Source organism: Talpa europaea, assembly GCF_964194135.1.
Source record: "Talpa europaea genome assembly, chromosome: 14".
Taxonomy (NCBI): domain Eukaryota; kingdom Metazoa; phylum Chordata; class Mammalia; order Eulipotyphla; family Talpidae; genus Talpa; species Talpa europaea.
The window spans coordinates 11,623,118-11,638,511 of record NC_140082.1 but is presented as its reverse complement, the minus strand read 5'-3'; the positions used below and the strand labels follow the sequence as shown (position 1 = coordinate 11,638,511).

Below are 15,394 nucleotides of genomic sequence, written 5' to 3'. Positions count from 1 at the left end.
GGGGTGTGGCCTCTGCCCGCGGGACCTCCTGGCTGGCCTGGGTCCTGTGAGGTGCCCAGAGCTTGGGCTCCCGGGGTGGGCTGCACACCGAGCTCCGGGGACTCAGGCGGCGCCGGTATGGCAGCGCTTGCAATTCCAGCAATAAAAGGGGGCGGGTGAGGGTTCTGAAGCTTCGTCCAGACCGGAGGCCACCAGGCTTCTGGCCACCGGACTGCCAGACCCAAGTGGTTGGTGGAAGCGGCTGGTGGGGTGATTTTGGTGACCACAGTGTGCCTGTCCCGCTGAGTGTCACGCGCATGAAAGGGAGGGGGGAAGGGGACCCACAAGGCTGGACGGACGTTCCGGTGAACCTGATGTGAAATTCCTATCGAACAACAAAACTTTTAAATGGTTTGCTAGGATTATTTCTGTATCAAAAGTTTCTAATTATGCTTTTTAAAAAAAATACTAAAAATAAAGGTTCAAGCTGCCAAGTTCTCTGCCAGGATCTGTTTCCTCTCCAGCTGCTCCGGGTGGTGGGGGCCTCTTCCCGCCCCGGGTGTCCGGCTTATGTTCTGGTCCGGGTCCTGCGCCGCTGCCCAGGGATGCTCGGAGGCCAAGTTCACTTTCTCCGTTAAAGGTTGGTCCAGGTGGAGCAGCTCCTTGGGTTTGGCACGCTGGCTGGGAGGGCGTGCGGGCAGTGCCGGGGGGGAGCACCGTGTTTATTCTCCGCAGGCCGGAAGGATGCCGTGGGAGACTCTGCCCGCGGCGCCTGCTTTCCGGTTGAAGCTTCTGCCAAGCGGTGGGGTCCGCTGGAGGCTCGGGAAGCAGTGCTGGCAGGGGCGGCCCGTCGGCGGGCACACCGCAGCTCTGGCAGGGAGCCGGGGGCGTGGAGGCAGTGCCTGTGGCCACAGCTCCCCGTTCAGCTGTCACTTGACGGGATTCCTCCCGCCTCCACCCTCCCAGAGAGGTGCCCCTCCTGGCCACAGCCCCGCCAGCCCGGGCGGCTCTGAAATAGAAGCTGCACCTGACCCCGTGCTCCAGGTGCCCAGTAACGGAGGCGGGAAGCTCTGTAGAAATTCATTTTATTCTTATTCAGACTATTTTCAAAAGAAGCAGTGGTGCGCTGTTTTTCTAAAAATATGCCTTTATAGATTTATACATAATATGTATATTATAAAATCCATACATGTATTTACATGGTGGCTACATACAAAATTACAGCACTGTGGTATGTACATATCTATAGGTACATTCTTTCCACTCATCCCTGCTGTGCTTTTCCCGGGGAAGGACGGGAGACGAATCCGTCCAAAGCAGCTTGCGGGCTGACTCAGCCCAGGGCCTCAGCAGAGAAGGTGGAGTGGCTGCTGAGGAAGGAGCAGAAGCAGCAGGTTGCAGGACTCACCCTTCTGCAGGCCTGGCGGGCAGTATCTGGAAGCATCCACCTCGTGGTGCCAACCCTGCCCTTGAGGTGGAGGTGAGGTGGCTGACCAGGCCCCTCTGGGGCCGTTCTGTGGCCTGGATGTGCTTGGCCAAGCCAAGAACTTGTCAACGGGAAGGAACGGGGAACTTCGGGAGGCTGAGACCCCCCCAGCCCCTGGGAGGGCCGAGGGCCCGTGAGAACACCACGGCTGGCCGCCCTCGGTGGTGGTGTTCTGGACGCAGCTGGGAGGTCAGTGGCAGCCAGGGGGCGGGGCCCTTCTTCCTCCCTGGCTGGGGATGGCGTTGGGCCAACCCAGGCACAGACCACTGCGGCTGAGTGCAAGAATGGCCCTTGCTGGCAGGGCCCCGAGGCTAGAGACTGGGTCTCCTGCCCACAGAGGTGCTCCTGGCAGAGGTGCATGCACTTGGGGCGGGGCCGCTCCTCTCCTTACTCCCTGGGCAGGGGCCTGGGGAAAGGAAGGAGGCGCAGGTCTGGGCCTGGAGCCCTACAGGACTAAACCCCCGAGGCCCATGAGGCTCATGGCAGCCGGGGGCAGCGATGGCCTCCTGAGGCATGCAGAGAAGGGCTTCCATTTCTTCTGTCCCCATGTTCCAAAGCAGGAGAGCAGTGGTGCCCGGAGCAGGGAGCTGGAGCCACTGAGGGGTGGACGGGTGGGCTGTGATCCTTTGGGTGTGAGCAGCAGAGCCAAACCAAGGGGCTGTTCTGGAGGCAGCTGGGCCCTGCTGAGCAACAGCAGATCCTGGGCGAGCCCAGGCTGGTCCTGGTTGGCGGTGGGGACAGGCCTCTGCGTCCCCATCAAGGGCAGCCACCAGACAGTGCAGCGGCCAAGCCCGGGCCAGGGGAGCCCTAGTAGGTAGACAGAGTGCCGGGCCCTTGTCTGTACCCCCTTTTCAGCCACCTCGGTCCACCCATCCCCAGTAGCCTGACTCCTTCCAACTCAAATTTTCCTGAAGAATGAGAAGAGCCGTTTGCCTTCAGTGGTGCCGGGCTCATCCCCGCGCCCTGGGCCGTGGGCCCTGGCGAAGGCAGCAGCAGGCCGGCTCCGTTCCTTCAGGTGCGTGTCCATCAGCTGCCGGTCAATGACCCTGTGCATGTCATCCTGCAGGGGCAGAGCGGAGGAGGCTGAGCGGGGCTCCTGGTGCGGCGGGTGGGCGGAGGCGGCGGGGGTCAGAGGACAGCGAGATGAGGATGAGGGGTGGGATGGGATGAGTGAGCGGCTGCAGCCAAGGCTGCACACGACCGGGAAAGCAGCAGTGTGGGTGCGATGCCAGACACACAGCACGCGGGCCCTCCGCCCCGCCAGGGCTTTGGCTGCTGCTTGCTAGTGCTCTCCCCCGACCCCCGAGGCTCACCCCGCACACCCGGAGACCTGCCACAGCGATGCGTCCTGTCTGTCTCCTTCCAGGCCTCTGCCCTCTCTCCCATGTCTCTCGGGGTGGGTGTCTGCTTGTCTCTGCTCCCCCACATCCCTGCAGGCCCCAGGAGGACCTCAGCTGCCAGTTCTCGGGCCCAATGGCCTGGCTGCAGAGGGCTTCTCCTACCCTGGCCCCCTCTTCAAATTACCACCAGCCTATGCTGCTGACACCCAAGCCCCTCGGGCAGCCCCATCCGGTGAGGGTCAAGGCTCCCTGGGTGGTGCCCTCGTCCCTCAACCACACGCTTCGGCCCCTAGCGGCGAGGCGCCCACAGTGGCAGAGACTATCTGTGGCACCACCATCTCCAACTCAGGCCCGCTTCCTTGGCTTCCTCACTGGGGTAGGATCCTTCCTCCTCCAACCTGTCCAAGTTGCCAAGAACATGGGCCCCCCACCCCAACCCCAATACAGAACAGCAGCTCCCACTGCGGAGGAGCCGCCACACAGCAGCCCCTGGCCATTCTAACTGCGAGCCCCTTCTGGGAAGGTGACGAAGGCTCTCTGCCACTAATACGGGGGACAACGTGGTTTAGTGATGTCAGCGGCCAGCCTACGTGTGACATCAGCCGTGAACAACACAGCCAGCGTCCCCCGACCCCTCAGCCCCTCACCCCCCTGAGATGTCCTGGTGGAGACACCGAGCCTCGGGCTGAGCCTGGAGTGGTCAGTGGCTGGGGTCCGAGCACAGGACAGTGAAGCCTGTGGTCGGGGCCGAGAGCTCTGCAGCCCCGAGCAGCCGCCTGATGAGGACAGGAAGTTGGGCTGGCCAGCCCCTCCCTGACCAGCTTGTCTGTCACCTCCTCCAGCTTGTCTGTCTCCCTCTCGCTCTCACCTCTCACCGTGGGCGTCACCTGAAGGCCTCTGCAGATCTCAGCATGAAACAAAGGGCCTGCTGCCCATGTCACCCTGTGGCAACGAGTGTGGGCTCGGGCCCCCTCCCCTGCTCCCGGCCTGCCCACCTGCCTTCCTCCTCCCTGGCCTGGCCTCCTTCCTACTTGATTCCTTCTGGCGCCTCTCTTCCTCCTCAGAACAGAGACCCGGCCCCCACTCTTGAGGCCCCAGCACAAGGCCCTCCGCCTAGGGACGTGCTCAGGACAGGGACGTGGTTAGGTCCATTAGAAACAGCAAAGGGTCCCTTGGAAGGAAACCCTCTCAGAAGAAAAAACGCCACTGTTTTGTCTTAGACGTTGCAAACCGCACCTGTTATACTTTAACATTGCGTCAAGGTCACCCCATGAAATGGTCAGACGTGCACATACGTGCACTATTCCCGATCCCCTGTCTGCTGTTAACAACCCACTCACGAGGCGGCGGCCCTGGAAGCCCAGGGATCAGCGGTCAGCACCGGGCTGCGCGCTGCCAAGCTCACTGGACATGACGGAGATGGAGAGGCGCGGGCAGGCGGATGCGGGGCGCGGAGCACTGGATGAGGCCGGGCGCCGGCACACAGAACACGGTGGCCGCGAGGGGCGGGCAGACTGCGATGGCAGCAGGGAGGGGTGGGTGGGATGAGGGCTCAGTCTCACCTCAAAGGCAGGAGGGGTGTACAACTAAAGCTGTTGATACGGGAACTGAGAAAGGCCACTAGATCAGAAACCAAAGGAGCCAGATAGTAAAAAGCCCTGAGGAAGCAAACTGTAGCCAGGAGAGAAGAGAGAAGAACAGGGCGGTAAGCCAGGGAATCGCCAGCTGGCCACTGGGCGGGAGGCCAAGGGGCCCGGGACCAGCTCGGGGTGCCAGAGCTCTGCGGCCAGCCAGGCAGGGCCCCGGGGAGTGGCCACGGCTAGCCTGCCCTCCACGGCGGGCTCGCCTCATACAGCCACAGGTGGCTTTCGTTTCTGAGCAGGATTTCTTGGGTGGAAACATGAAGGGTTGCACCCATATCCTGAAACTGCTACCCTAGCCCTCGTCAACAAGCAGCAAGTCTAGCCCGGTCTGTGGGGAGCCGCGCAGGGCTGACATCTCCCGCGTCCTGGAGATGGACACGCTGGCTCATTTTCCCCAGGCTCGCACGAGACAGTATGCTTTGGAAAAAGGAAGCTGGCCGCTGAGAAGGGGAAGGGCCGCAGCTGCCGCAAGCCCAGAGCTTAGTCAGTCACAGAGGGTGTCCTCGGCCCTCCATGCTCACCGCTGTTTCTTTCTAGATAATTTAAGCAAAGCCAAGAAGACCAGCGAAAGGCGGTGCCTGTTCCCAGCCTGAGGTCCCCATTGGCCCCAAACAGCCAGGGTTTGCCGCTGAGAACACCCTCAGGCAATCTCCCCCAGGGACCAGGGAGGGCGAGCTCTGAATTCGCTGAGTGAAGACTGGGGGGTTACGGCTCACCCAGACACACGGGCCCCTCCAGTAACAAACTCCTTCCACTCTGTGTGGCTCCGAGACTCCTCCCGGACCTGGTTTGCCACCGCTCTGGGTCTCAGGGTGCTCCTTTACCTGCCAAGCCTCAAGCTGCTGTGAGAGGTTCAGTTTCTGCTGAATGGCGTCCAGCAGCTGGCTGTTCAGAGACATCATGTCCATCTTGCACTTGGCGAGCTCCAGCTCCATGGCGTTCTTCCTGCAAACACACAAACCATGGGCGTCTGGCTCCTTACCTGGGGCACCTGGTAAGGAAACAGACTCTGCCCCCAAACTGACAACTAACAACTAACAGTTGCTGCAGCAGTAACTAGGACGCTGCCCTCCGAAGGCTGGCAAGCTGGCATTGGGCTGTCACCAACACTTCTCAATGACTGTGACCAGTCTGCTGGTAAAGGAGTATTTGTCACCCAATCTCACAGATGCAGGAGGTTGAGAGTGGTTCAAAGGATGACACTTAGAGGGACCCAGGGGAGATGAAAGACCTCACATCGTACCAGGACTGCCATTCCTTCCCCCAAAAGGCCAGTCCCCAGGAACTGCTTTACACAAGCAACTCCATTCCCTGAAGGGGTGTGTTCTAAGACATGCGTGTGAGTTAGCCACAAGCAGTGATCGCCACGACTTAACTGATCACGGTAGCCCACAGTGAAGGGTAAGTTCCCTGATGGAATGCGGTTGCCGGGACCTGGCTGTGGGAAATACTCCCGTGTACTGCTGAGTGGAGAGAGCACAGACAAGGTGTGATGGGAAACCACCTTGGTGAAAGGTGTACCACCTGTGTGCATCTGAAGGGCTTTCACAGAACGTTCTACTGCCCACCATCACTGATGGGTACCTGTTTCCACACGTCTGCATTTCGTATTTTCACATTTTAACGTTTACATATGACTTTGCTAGCCTTCCCTACCAGTCGTAAATCATAAATGTTTAATGAAAAAGAAAAAAAAAAATGGCGGGGCAGGGGAATGGGAATCAAAAATGCAAGAGACCAGCTGGGCAGTATTCGCTTGGGCGGCACGGGCCACTCCGCTGTGCAAACGAGCACCCTCGAGCTCCTCTCTGCACCTACCACCGCCTTTGTATTTGGAACCGCAAAGTGAACAAGTGTCCTCCTTGCACAGGGCCAGTGACCAATGTCGGCCCAAGAGCAGTGAGGTTCCAGCCGGGCCTCAGGACTGCACCAGCTACACGCAGCCGGAAGACGGAGCAGCTGGGTCCCATTTGTAAAGCACCCTGACCAGCACCTCCTCCGGCCGCAAGCTCACCGAGCAGTAAGTCACCTCCCTGACACCCTCCTGCCTGCGGCTCCCAGCTCCCCTACTGGTCTGCTTAGAGAAAGCGCATGCGCACGGCTGTCAGCCTCCCGCCCTGCCTCTCCGAGGCTGCAGGACTGAGTCTGTCCAATCAGCGTCGGTGTCTCAGACGCCACAGTCTGACTCGTCACGCCCGCTGCCATTGGCTGGCGGCGAAGAGCGGAAATCCTCGCGCGGCCTCCGTTGCCATGGACGCTCCGTTTCCACCCCTTTCGCCTAGCGCGGAAATTCAGGGCACACCGCGGGCTTCCAGGGCGTCTCCGGCAGGGGGCGCCACAGCAGCCTGGAGACCGGGAAAGCGGGGCGGCCAGAGCCGGCCTTGGCGCGTGTCATTCTATAGAAACCCCAGACAAAAATTTTTTTTCTTATATCGTTGTGGTCCTCATAGTTCTACCGCCACCAAAATATGGGGACTTAAACGATGTAAGAAAAAATTTTTTTTTAAATTAAAAAAACAAAAAAACAACTCCAAACCAGGAAGCCAAACTGTAGAAGCTGCTCATTAATACGTAAGTCACAGTTTTAAAAAGGAATATTCCAGAGGGCTAGAAGAATTCCTTATTTAAATGAAACCAGTAGCAACTGACTCCTTGTTTGGGTAAGGCTGGCTGCTCGCTCCAGGTTTTTTTTAGTGAGGGCCTTTCACCCACTGGAGATAAACTAGTTACTGACCTATTCTGAAACTTATCTATGATACAGGATAACGTACGCCTCACAATTGCAACTCAGTGAAGACAGGGAAGTTAAGTCCAGGGGAGCTCTTTCCTCTGACTACACATCAGAGGTGCAGGGTGCAGGGTGCTCTTAAGAAGTAGCTCCAAACCCAGACATTCAGGCTGAACTGTTCCGTGGAGACCCTGTCATCTGGGGAGCTCCCCACATGATTCTAAAGTGATTCTAGGACAGAGAATCAGGATGACATGCATTAAAGCCTTCTGTGAACCTCCAGACTCAATATCCCCATAGTGAAGCTCTGCCGCCCCTAACTAAGGGATTCCTTAGGGCTGTTGTCTCAGTTCCTGGGACCTTTCCTGTCCCGCCCCTTAGCAGTGTGTTTCAGAAGATCTGCCTGTTCTGCTCCCCGCTCCGTCTCTGGCGAATCCTCTCATTCCCCATACCTCTGGTCAACACCCCAGTTCTTGTATGCACAAATCAATTAAAAATAAAGAATGCACAGTGACATCAAAAAAATCTCACAATATCATTTTAAATAAAAGCTGGTAATAAATTTTATATACAAGATGTTCTCAATTTTATAAAAAATCATTAAAAAAGATAGGAAGGAAATATATTAAATATTCAGGGCCATCAATTGAGGTGAGAGTTATGGGTAATATTTACTGCCCTCTTAATAGTTTTTCAAAATACTGGATTTTCAAAATCTAAAATTTCTCACAGCTATATTGCTTTTATATAACCCATCAAATATTTTTAAGGTTCTGGCCCTCGGAGCTTTCCTTTGGGGAGGATATACATATAAAATGTGGATGAGGGTCTCCCTGATGGTGCAGGGGTCTCAGCCCTATCAAGGTATCCACAGCCACTGCAGCCTGAGTTCGAACCCTGGCCAGGGAGCTGACCCACATAGTGCAGCAGACCTCTCCTGTCTCGCCCACTGCTTCCTCAGCAATGTATTTCAGTACATCTGCCTATTCAGCTCCCCACTGTGTCTCTGGTGAATCCTCTGTGGCCTGCACCCCTGCTCTTGTATGCATAAACAAATAAAAATAAATCTTAAAAAAAAAACAACATACATGGGGGGAGCAAGATGTGCAGCACATCATTCCACTGATGTTAAAAACAAAACGGATAGTGCAGAGAGGCTGCACATACACAGGAAAAGACCTGCAAAAACTGCACACCTGGATTTCAAGAGTGGTGTATGTCTGGGGAGAAGCATGAGATTGGGGGTGAGGGCGGATAGCAGGGGAACCTTTACTTCTGTGTCCTGTGCAAGGTAACTTATCAGATGGAGTGTGAACACACGTCAGTTGTGACTGAGATGAAATCTCATGTGCTCACTCACTTTGCGATGGCTTCATCCCGGTCCCTGATGGCCTTCTGAAGTTGCTCCTTTGGTTCCTTGTCCTCAGATGTCACTCTGAGGCGGTCTCTCTCCTCCTTCAGCGCAGTCATCTCCACACTCAGCAGTGTCACCTACCAGGAGACCACAGAGACTCACATGACTGCCGCTTCCCTCCGCGGGGAAGAAAGCCCCAGGCTTCCTGTTGCCCACCCACCCCCAGGGCGTCCACCTCTCGTGAAGAGTGAAATGGTGGCAAAGGGCTGGGGGGTGGATTCCACCTGGGGTTATCATGGGCCGCACACCACCTCCGCCTCAAAGCTGCCTGGCACTGATGACGACGGCCATGTGTGCATCAGGGTTCGGGGTGGAGACTCGGGTTTTATTTCCAGTCATCTTGCACTCTGCATGGAAAGCTGCGGGTCCCCCTCTGGGCTACTTCCCATCTCTGTAGAGTCTGTGGTGTGGGCTGTCCTGCCACCCTCATTCAGTTCCCGAGCCAAAGTGACATGAATTTAGACACCTACACGGTTTCTGCACCCTGCACTGCAGATCTGTCCCCTATGCGGTGGCCCTGGCCTTGGTGAATCCTTTGGTGGCGAGGTGCTCCCTGAGCTCTGCAAGGCAGCAAGTGTGTCCTCCTCGCCACCTGCCAGCTTGGCCCGACAGCCTGTGTGCTCAACCCCAAAAGGCTCGTGCGGAGGACAGCTGTCATCTTTTGGGTATTCATCCAAAATCCCTTCCTATATTGGGGCATAACTAGCTGGTGTGAGTCTTGAGGAGAGACAGGACTTGCCCTCCCACCGGGGAAGCCCAAGGGGCAGAGACATTTCCATCCCCAGGCACATGGCACGTGACCTAGACTTGCCAGTCACCCCACCTGAAAACGCAGCTCCTGAGGGCCGAGGAAAGCCAGGGACAGGCCCTGTACGGACAGACAGAGGCTGTGTCTGTTGCTTCCCACAGCCGCTTCCTGTCTCGGAGCTCAGTGCTCCGGCCTTCCTGCTGCTTCTATAAGCTACCAGATTTAATTCCAATACATTATCTTTCTGCTTAAGCTAAGCAGAGCAAATTTCTGTTGTTTGCAACTAGAAACTCTGCATGGCAGAGCTTTCAGTAAATATTTGCTGAATGGATGGAAGGGCGGGAGTCCCTTCTCACTGCTGATAGGGTTAGGCCTGGGTCAGACGCCTGACTCTGCCCCCTTGTCAAATATCACACATACTTGGACATCTTTCCAAGGGAGGCTCCATCCACAGAGGTCTGTCCCTCCCACAGGGAGACAGATGTCACCTGTCAGTATACGCCTCTGCTCTTCAGGTCTAATCATCTCCAGATGGACTGAAATGGAGCCAAGGCCCCAAGACTGAGGCTGTTGATCGAGCTTCCCAGGACTCTTTGGAGTCCCTGGATTGAGAGAGCAGAGTCACCAGCCCCTGGGGTGTCAGCCATGAGGGAGGAAGTCAGAGGACAACCCACTCTGATGAGGGGAGAGGATGATTTGTCACCACTGTGCATGTTGTACCTCTCTGCGGCTGGCAGGAGAGGTCAGTCTGGTGTTCTGTGCTGACAACAGCCCAGAGTGGCAGCTTTTCTGGTGGGACGGTCCGGTGAGCAGAGCAGGTGCAGAAGCCTCAGGAAAAACAGGCTGGAGCAGCTGCAGAGGCCACGGCATACACTCACAGCCAGGCCTTGCCCTGTGCTGTACTGGGCTCTGCAGGCTGGTGGGCCAGACTCAAGGCTAGGAAAGCATGTGGTCAAGAAAGCCAAACCATGGGCCCCGCCAGCTGAGGCGGCGACAGGTGAAACTACACGCTAGGTGGGAAATGCTCCAGACATGGCTCCACGGGGACCATGATCACGTCAGAGACCACCAGCTCTCTGTCTTGGAAGTGACAAGGGACTGACACTCTGAGAGCACCTATTTTCCATAAAAAGCAGGAATAAGAACAACCGCTACCCACTACCAAGTAGTTGTAAGAATCAGATACAATAAATAACATAGCAAGTCCAGCCTGGTGCCGAGCCCAGGGTGGTGACCCTCCCTTCTCCTCTCTCACCCTGCCGGGCCTGCTGGCTGCAGCTGTCAAGGGGATGAATCTGGCTCACTCACACATGTTAGGTTGAAGCCACCCCTAAACCCAAATAAGAGGGGTGTCTGTGATTCCATAACATCAAAGCTGTGCTTCAGGAAGATCATCCAGGTTAAGTGAAAGGGGGGTAGGCTGAGGGGAGGACATGTAAATTGGGAAGCAGCGAGCAAAGCTAGGATGTGAAAGAAAATAAGTCTGAAATAGGGGGTACGGGGTGCGGGGAGGCAGGGCTTAAGATGCGACCACAAGTAGGGCAGAACCTCCATACATGACCCTAGTCAAAAGAAACAGCCTTTATTTATGTCCCAGGAAGGATTTTAGAAGATCCTTCCTGGTGGGGCTGCTCCTCAGCCTTTTAAAGAATTTCAGATCAGAACACAGATGTCCTTCTTCAGGGTTCTCCAGAGATGAAATCCTGATCAAATGGGAAAGGCACAGCAAGAGTGATCTCACTGCAAATGAAAGTAAGTCACTGCTTCTAAGCTGAAAAACAGGCTGCAGAGGTGAAGGCACTTACAAAGCGAGGGCAGCCCTGCAAAGATCAACAGTTCCTGGTTTGCAGACTTCCCTGCTCAGCAGCGGCTGGAAAAACATCTGTAAGTGTCCTGGGAGCTGTGGCACTTTAAGCTGTCAGAAGCCCCGAGATTCCTCTGGCCTTCGCTGGAGAAAAAGGGGGTCAGCTATTCTTACCCCTGGCAATTTCTCTTTGGGCTAAGACAGGACCGGTTTGTCTTGAAGACCCAGCTCATCTCAGCTTCAGGTCATGGTCCCTGAGGGTCTGTCAGAGTCACTTCTCAAACAATTGTGGGGGACCACGAGGGTCTCAGCGAGCCCAGGGCACAGCACATCCCTACTCTGCACTGAGTGTGGGGGTGCTCACCTGGCTGTGGAGTCGCTGCAGTTCTTCTAGGCTTTGCCTTAGTTTACCCCTCTCTCCCTCCATGAGCTCCCTGAGGGCTCTCGAGTCCTCACTGGTCTGCCTTATCTGTTCTTCTAAGGCGTCGTCATCGATTCTCCGGGAACTCTGACAGCACAAGCGGGGGAGCCGCAGGCCAGAGAGGTGGCAGGAATGCAGGGGGTGATGGAGGGGGGCAGCGAGAGAGGCGGAGTGAGAGAGGTCAGTGAGAGAGGCGGAGGGGGAGATGTGTGAGGTAGAGGGGAGTGATGATTCGGGGAGACAACAGGGGAGATGGGGTGCAGAAAGAGCAGGGGGAGACAAAGAGGAGGTAAGGAAGAAAGGTCAGAGGAGATTCTCTTGCTCAATTTCAATCTACAAATACCAGCCAGACATTTGTTTCTGTCTTGTGCTTTAAGAGAGGGGAATTGGGGCCTCCCTGGTGGCGCAGCGGTTGAGCACTGGGTTGCGAAGCTGCCCGCAGCCTCTGCAGCACCGGTTCGATCCCCGGCTGCTCCCAGGCCACAGGAAGAGGGTCCCACATGGCGTGCAGACCTCTCCTGCCACCCGCTGCTCCCCTCAGCAGTGTACTTTGGTCCTTCTGCCTGCTCTGCTCCCCGCTCTGGCTCTGGTGAATTCTCTCACCTCCCCGCGCATCTGACTGTACCCAGTGCTTGTATAAATAATAAATAAATCTAAAAAAAATAAAAATAAAAAAGAGGGGCACTGGCATGCACAGCACACGTCACTCTACGGCCCCTTGTCCCACACCACACGCCCCACAAGCTGCACCCTTGTGGCCTCCTTCATTTCCCGTGGGCAGGAAGACCCGGCTATTCTGCAGAAGGAAGATGCCTGAAGAGAACTGCCCCAGAGCTGAGGGTATGAAGCAGTTGTCTGCGGAAATCTGTCCAGAGGTTGGAAGACCTGCGTGGGCCCAGGAAGCCCCTGGCACTTTCCCTGCCTCCAGGCGCCACATCTGGAATTGCAGAAGGACCTGTCCCTGGCTTCCTCCTCTTTCTTTGCTTGCTTACATTCTTGGGGCAGAAGCCTCAGCTCCTCTAAGTTTGCCTGTTCACAGCTAACCCCACCATGGGGACCTGGATCAGCAGGCTTCAGCACTGCACTTTGCCGGTTTTATCCTAGGCCCAATTTCCATATTCAGAATTTTGAAGAAAAGCCTAGCATGCTAGCCCTAGTACTCAGCCTCTCTCCTCACTGGCAGGCAGGCTGTCAGGACAGGCTCAGAAGAAACTCCCGCAGAGATAGTTTAAAGTCCCGGTGACAGGTCAACCTCACCATCTGCACTCGGTTTCAGCTGGCCCCCGGGTGGGTCCTGTGGGTCCAGGACCCTCTCTCTCGCCCGCCCCTTACCGTGGGCTCCATGCCGTCCACGGTGCTCTGGATCAGTCTCTTGAGCTCGCTGAGGGCGGTGCGCAAGCTGCCGGCTGGCACGTCCTTGGCAGACGAGGTTTCTGAAGACTCGTCCATTGAGGAGTCCGTGGAGACGGCCGAGTCGGCGCTGTCGTTCCCGCGGAGGTGCGAGCAGAGATAGCGCACCTGGCAGTAGGCCTCCCACAGCTGCAGTCTCAGCTGCCCACAGAGAATCACCATGACTACGGTCTCGAGAGCACTGGTACCCCGCCATCTTCCTACCTGACACCCAAGGGACCAGTTCCAGGAGAAAGGGCTTTTTGGCTTTCTTTTTAAAAAATTACCTGTCCCAAGAAATGCTGATATTTACTTGGGGCCAGCAATTCCGTACAGGACCCCAGTTCCTATTTTCCCGGCTGCCAGTCCCCACCCTTGTGCCCTAAGCATTTTTGTAGATAGTCAGGTGCATGACATTAGTGGGAGTCAGTGCCAAGTAAGGGTTCTGGGTAGTATAAGCAGCAGCCAATTGGATGGTTCATGAATATTCTAGAACTCTGTCAGTACAAGACCTAGGAAGCTGATGATTATCTAACAAGCATATCCTAAGAGGCAGGACCGGGCTCTGCCCATGGCATGTCATCCTCTGCCATTCCCACTCTGTGCCTCGACGGACAGGGTGGGTGGGAAACAAGGCCCAGGGATGGGCTTTGGCTGTGCTTCAGGGCAGTTCTAGCCAGCAGGCTCAGAACCTGCACAGATCGTGGGCCCTTACTGGGTGGACGCTGAAGCATTGGGCCTGGAGCCCCAGAAGCCCAGGGCTGCCCCCAGAGGCCAGACCACCTCACACGCAGAAGTGGAAGGCGTCAGCACCTGCTCCCTCTCCTGCTCCAGCTCCTCGGCCTCCATGCTCTGTTCTATCTCGGACAGAAGGGACGTGCTGGTGGCGGCGGAGCTCTGCAGGCTCCTCTCCTCGGTGAGCTCTTCCACCTTCACCTGCAGCTGCCGGCAGGACAGCCGCACCTCCTGGAGCTCCAGCTGGCTCTGATGCAGCTTTCAAGAAACAGCAAATGGCAGTGAGCTCGCCCAAGATAAGCACCTTACTATGCCACTAGCCCCACTTCCAATTTACAGAAAAATACAGAGAGGGAACACACTGGACTAGGGGGCCATAGGGGGTCAGTCAGCAAAACCCAGATTTGGGAAATTCTACAAGACAACTCAATTTCTTAAACAAGTCAATTTCAAGGGGAAAAAAAATAAGGGCGGGTGAACCTACAGATTAAGAGATTTGAGAAGCATATCAACCAGGTGCAACTTGCAGGTTTATTTTACTTTGTATCTTGAGTCAAATGAAAAATGTGAAAAACAATTATGACATTTATAAGACAAAGGAAGATTTGAATACTAACTGGATATTTGATGATATTAAGGAAATGCTGCTAAACTTTTCAGGTATACTAGTCCTGTGTTTATATTTTTAAGTTCTTATCTATAGGTACTCTTTATTTACAGATGAAATAAAAATTCTGGGCTTTAATTCAAAATAATGTAAGAGTGGAGTAAGTGCATGCAGCAAGGTTGGGGCAGGCTGGCTAGGAGGCGAAGGTTTGCAGAGCTGGGCCAAGGGAACATGGGCGCCATAACCTAGTCTATTTTTGAGTTTCTGTGATTCCCCAAAATGAAAAAATTAAACACACACACACACACATACAGGCACACAAGGTACGATACCATGAGACTCTTACTGAATAGCTAAAATAATGAGCGTTGATGAGGATGTGGAACAACTAGACCCTCCCTGCTGGGGAGGGTGTGCGTCATACCATCACTCTGAAACACTGTATAAAAAGTGTTTTAAAACTCCTAATAAAAAGATAACCTATTCTCTGATCCAGCAACTCCACTATTAGGTGTAAGAGTGGAACACAAAAGACAAACAGGATAGTCACAACAGTGTTACTATGGTCCTAGACAGGAAACAACCCAGTGTCAATAAAAATAGAACGAATATATTTACATGCTGGAATACCACACAACAGTGAAGAAAGAACACACTGCCACTATATGCTACAATATGGATGAATTTCATAAACATAAAGCTGAATAAAATCCAGAATTTAAAAAAAACATAACTCATTTCATCTCTAGAAAGTTCCAAAACTTCACTGAGATAAAAAAGACAAAAGTTAGAATGGAGGTTTGATTCTAGGTAACAGCAGGGTATTGACAAGAAGGGGTAAGAGGGAGGCCTATGGGATGCTGATCACAGTCTCTGTCTTGAGCTGGGTGGTGGTTACACAGGTGTATATATTTGTCAGGATTCAGTGGGCTGTCTATTTTAGATCTTTTACTACATGATTATTTTAATGAAAAAATTAAGGGGAAAAGGGTCATTTAGAAAGGAGCTGGGAGTGGATTTTGGAATAACATCTGGGTGCTAATACCAAGAGTTCCCAAAACCCACAGGGAAGGCAGTCTCTTCCCCGTCTGTGTTCTACC

General features: G+C 54.8%; 1 protein-coding gene across 2 annotated transcripts in view; it reads right to left on the bottom strand.

Annotated features, from left to right (window-relative positions):
• Positions 1–2,363: 2,363 nt before the first annotated feature.
• The window catches only part of BICDL1 (BICD family like cargo adaptor 1), a gene marked incomplete at both ends in the record, with an annotated part of 65,090 nt that continues 52,059 nt past the window's right edge, over positions 2,364–15,394 (bottom strand). The window contains 6 exons of one of the 2 annotated variants that reach the window (XM_084253332.1): positions 2,364–2,525; positions 5,273–5,393; positions 8,537–8,667; positions 11,507–11,650; positions 12,896–13,114; positions 13,766–13,945. In XM_084253332.1, coding sequence (XP_084109458.1) covers positions 2,364–2,525; positions 5,273–5,393; positions 8,537–8,667; positions 11,507–11,650; positions 12,896–13,114; positions 13,766–13,945 — 957 coding nt within the window. The remainder of the gene's footprint in view (positions 2,526–5,272; positions 5,394–8,536; positions 8,668–11,506; positions 11,651–12,895; positions 13,115–13,765; positions 13,946–15,394) is intronic. The other variant, XM_084253333.1, reaches the window with a different exon arrangement.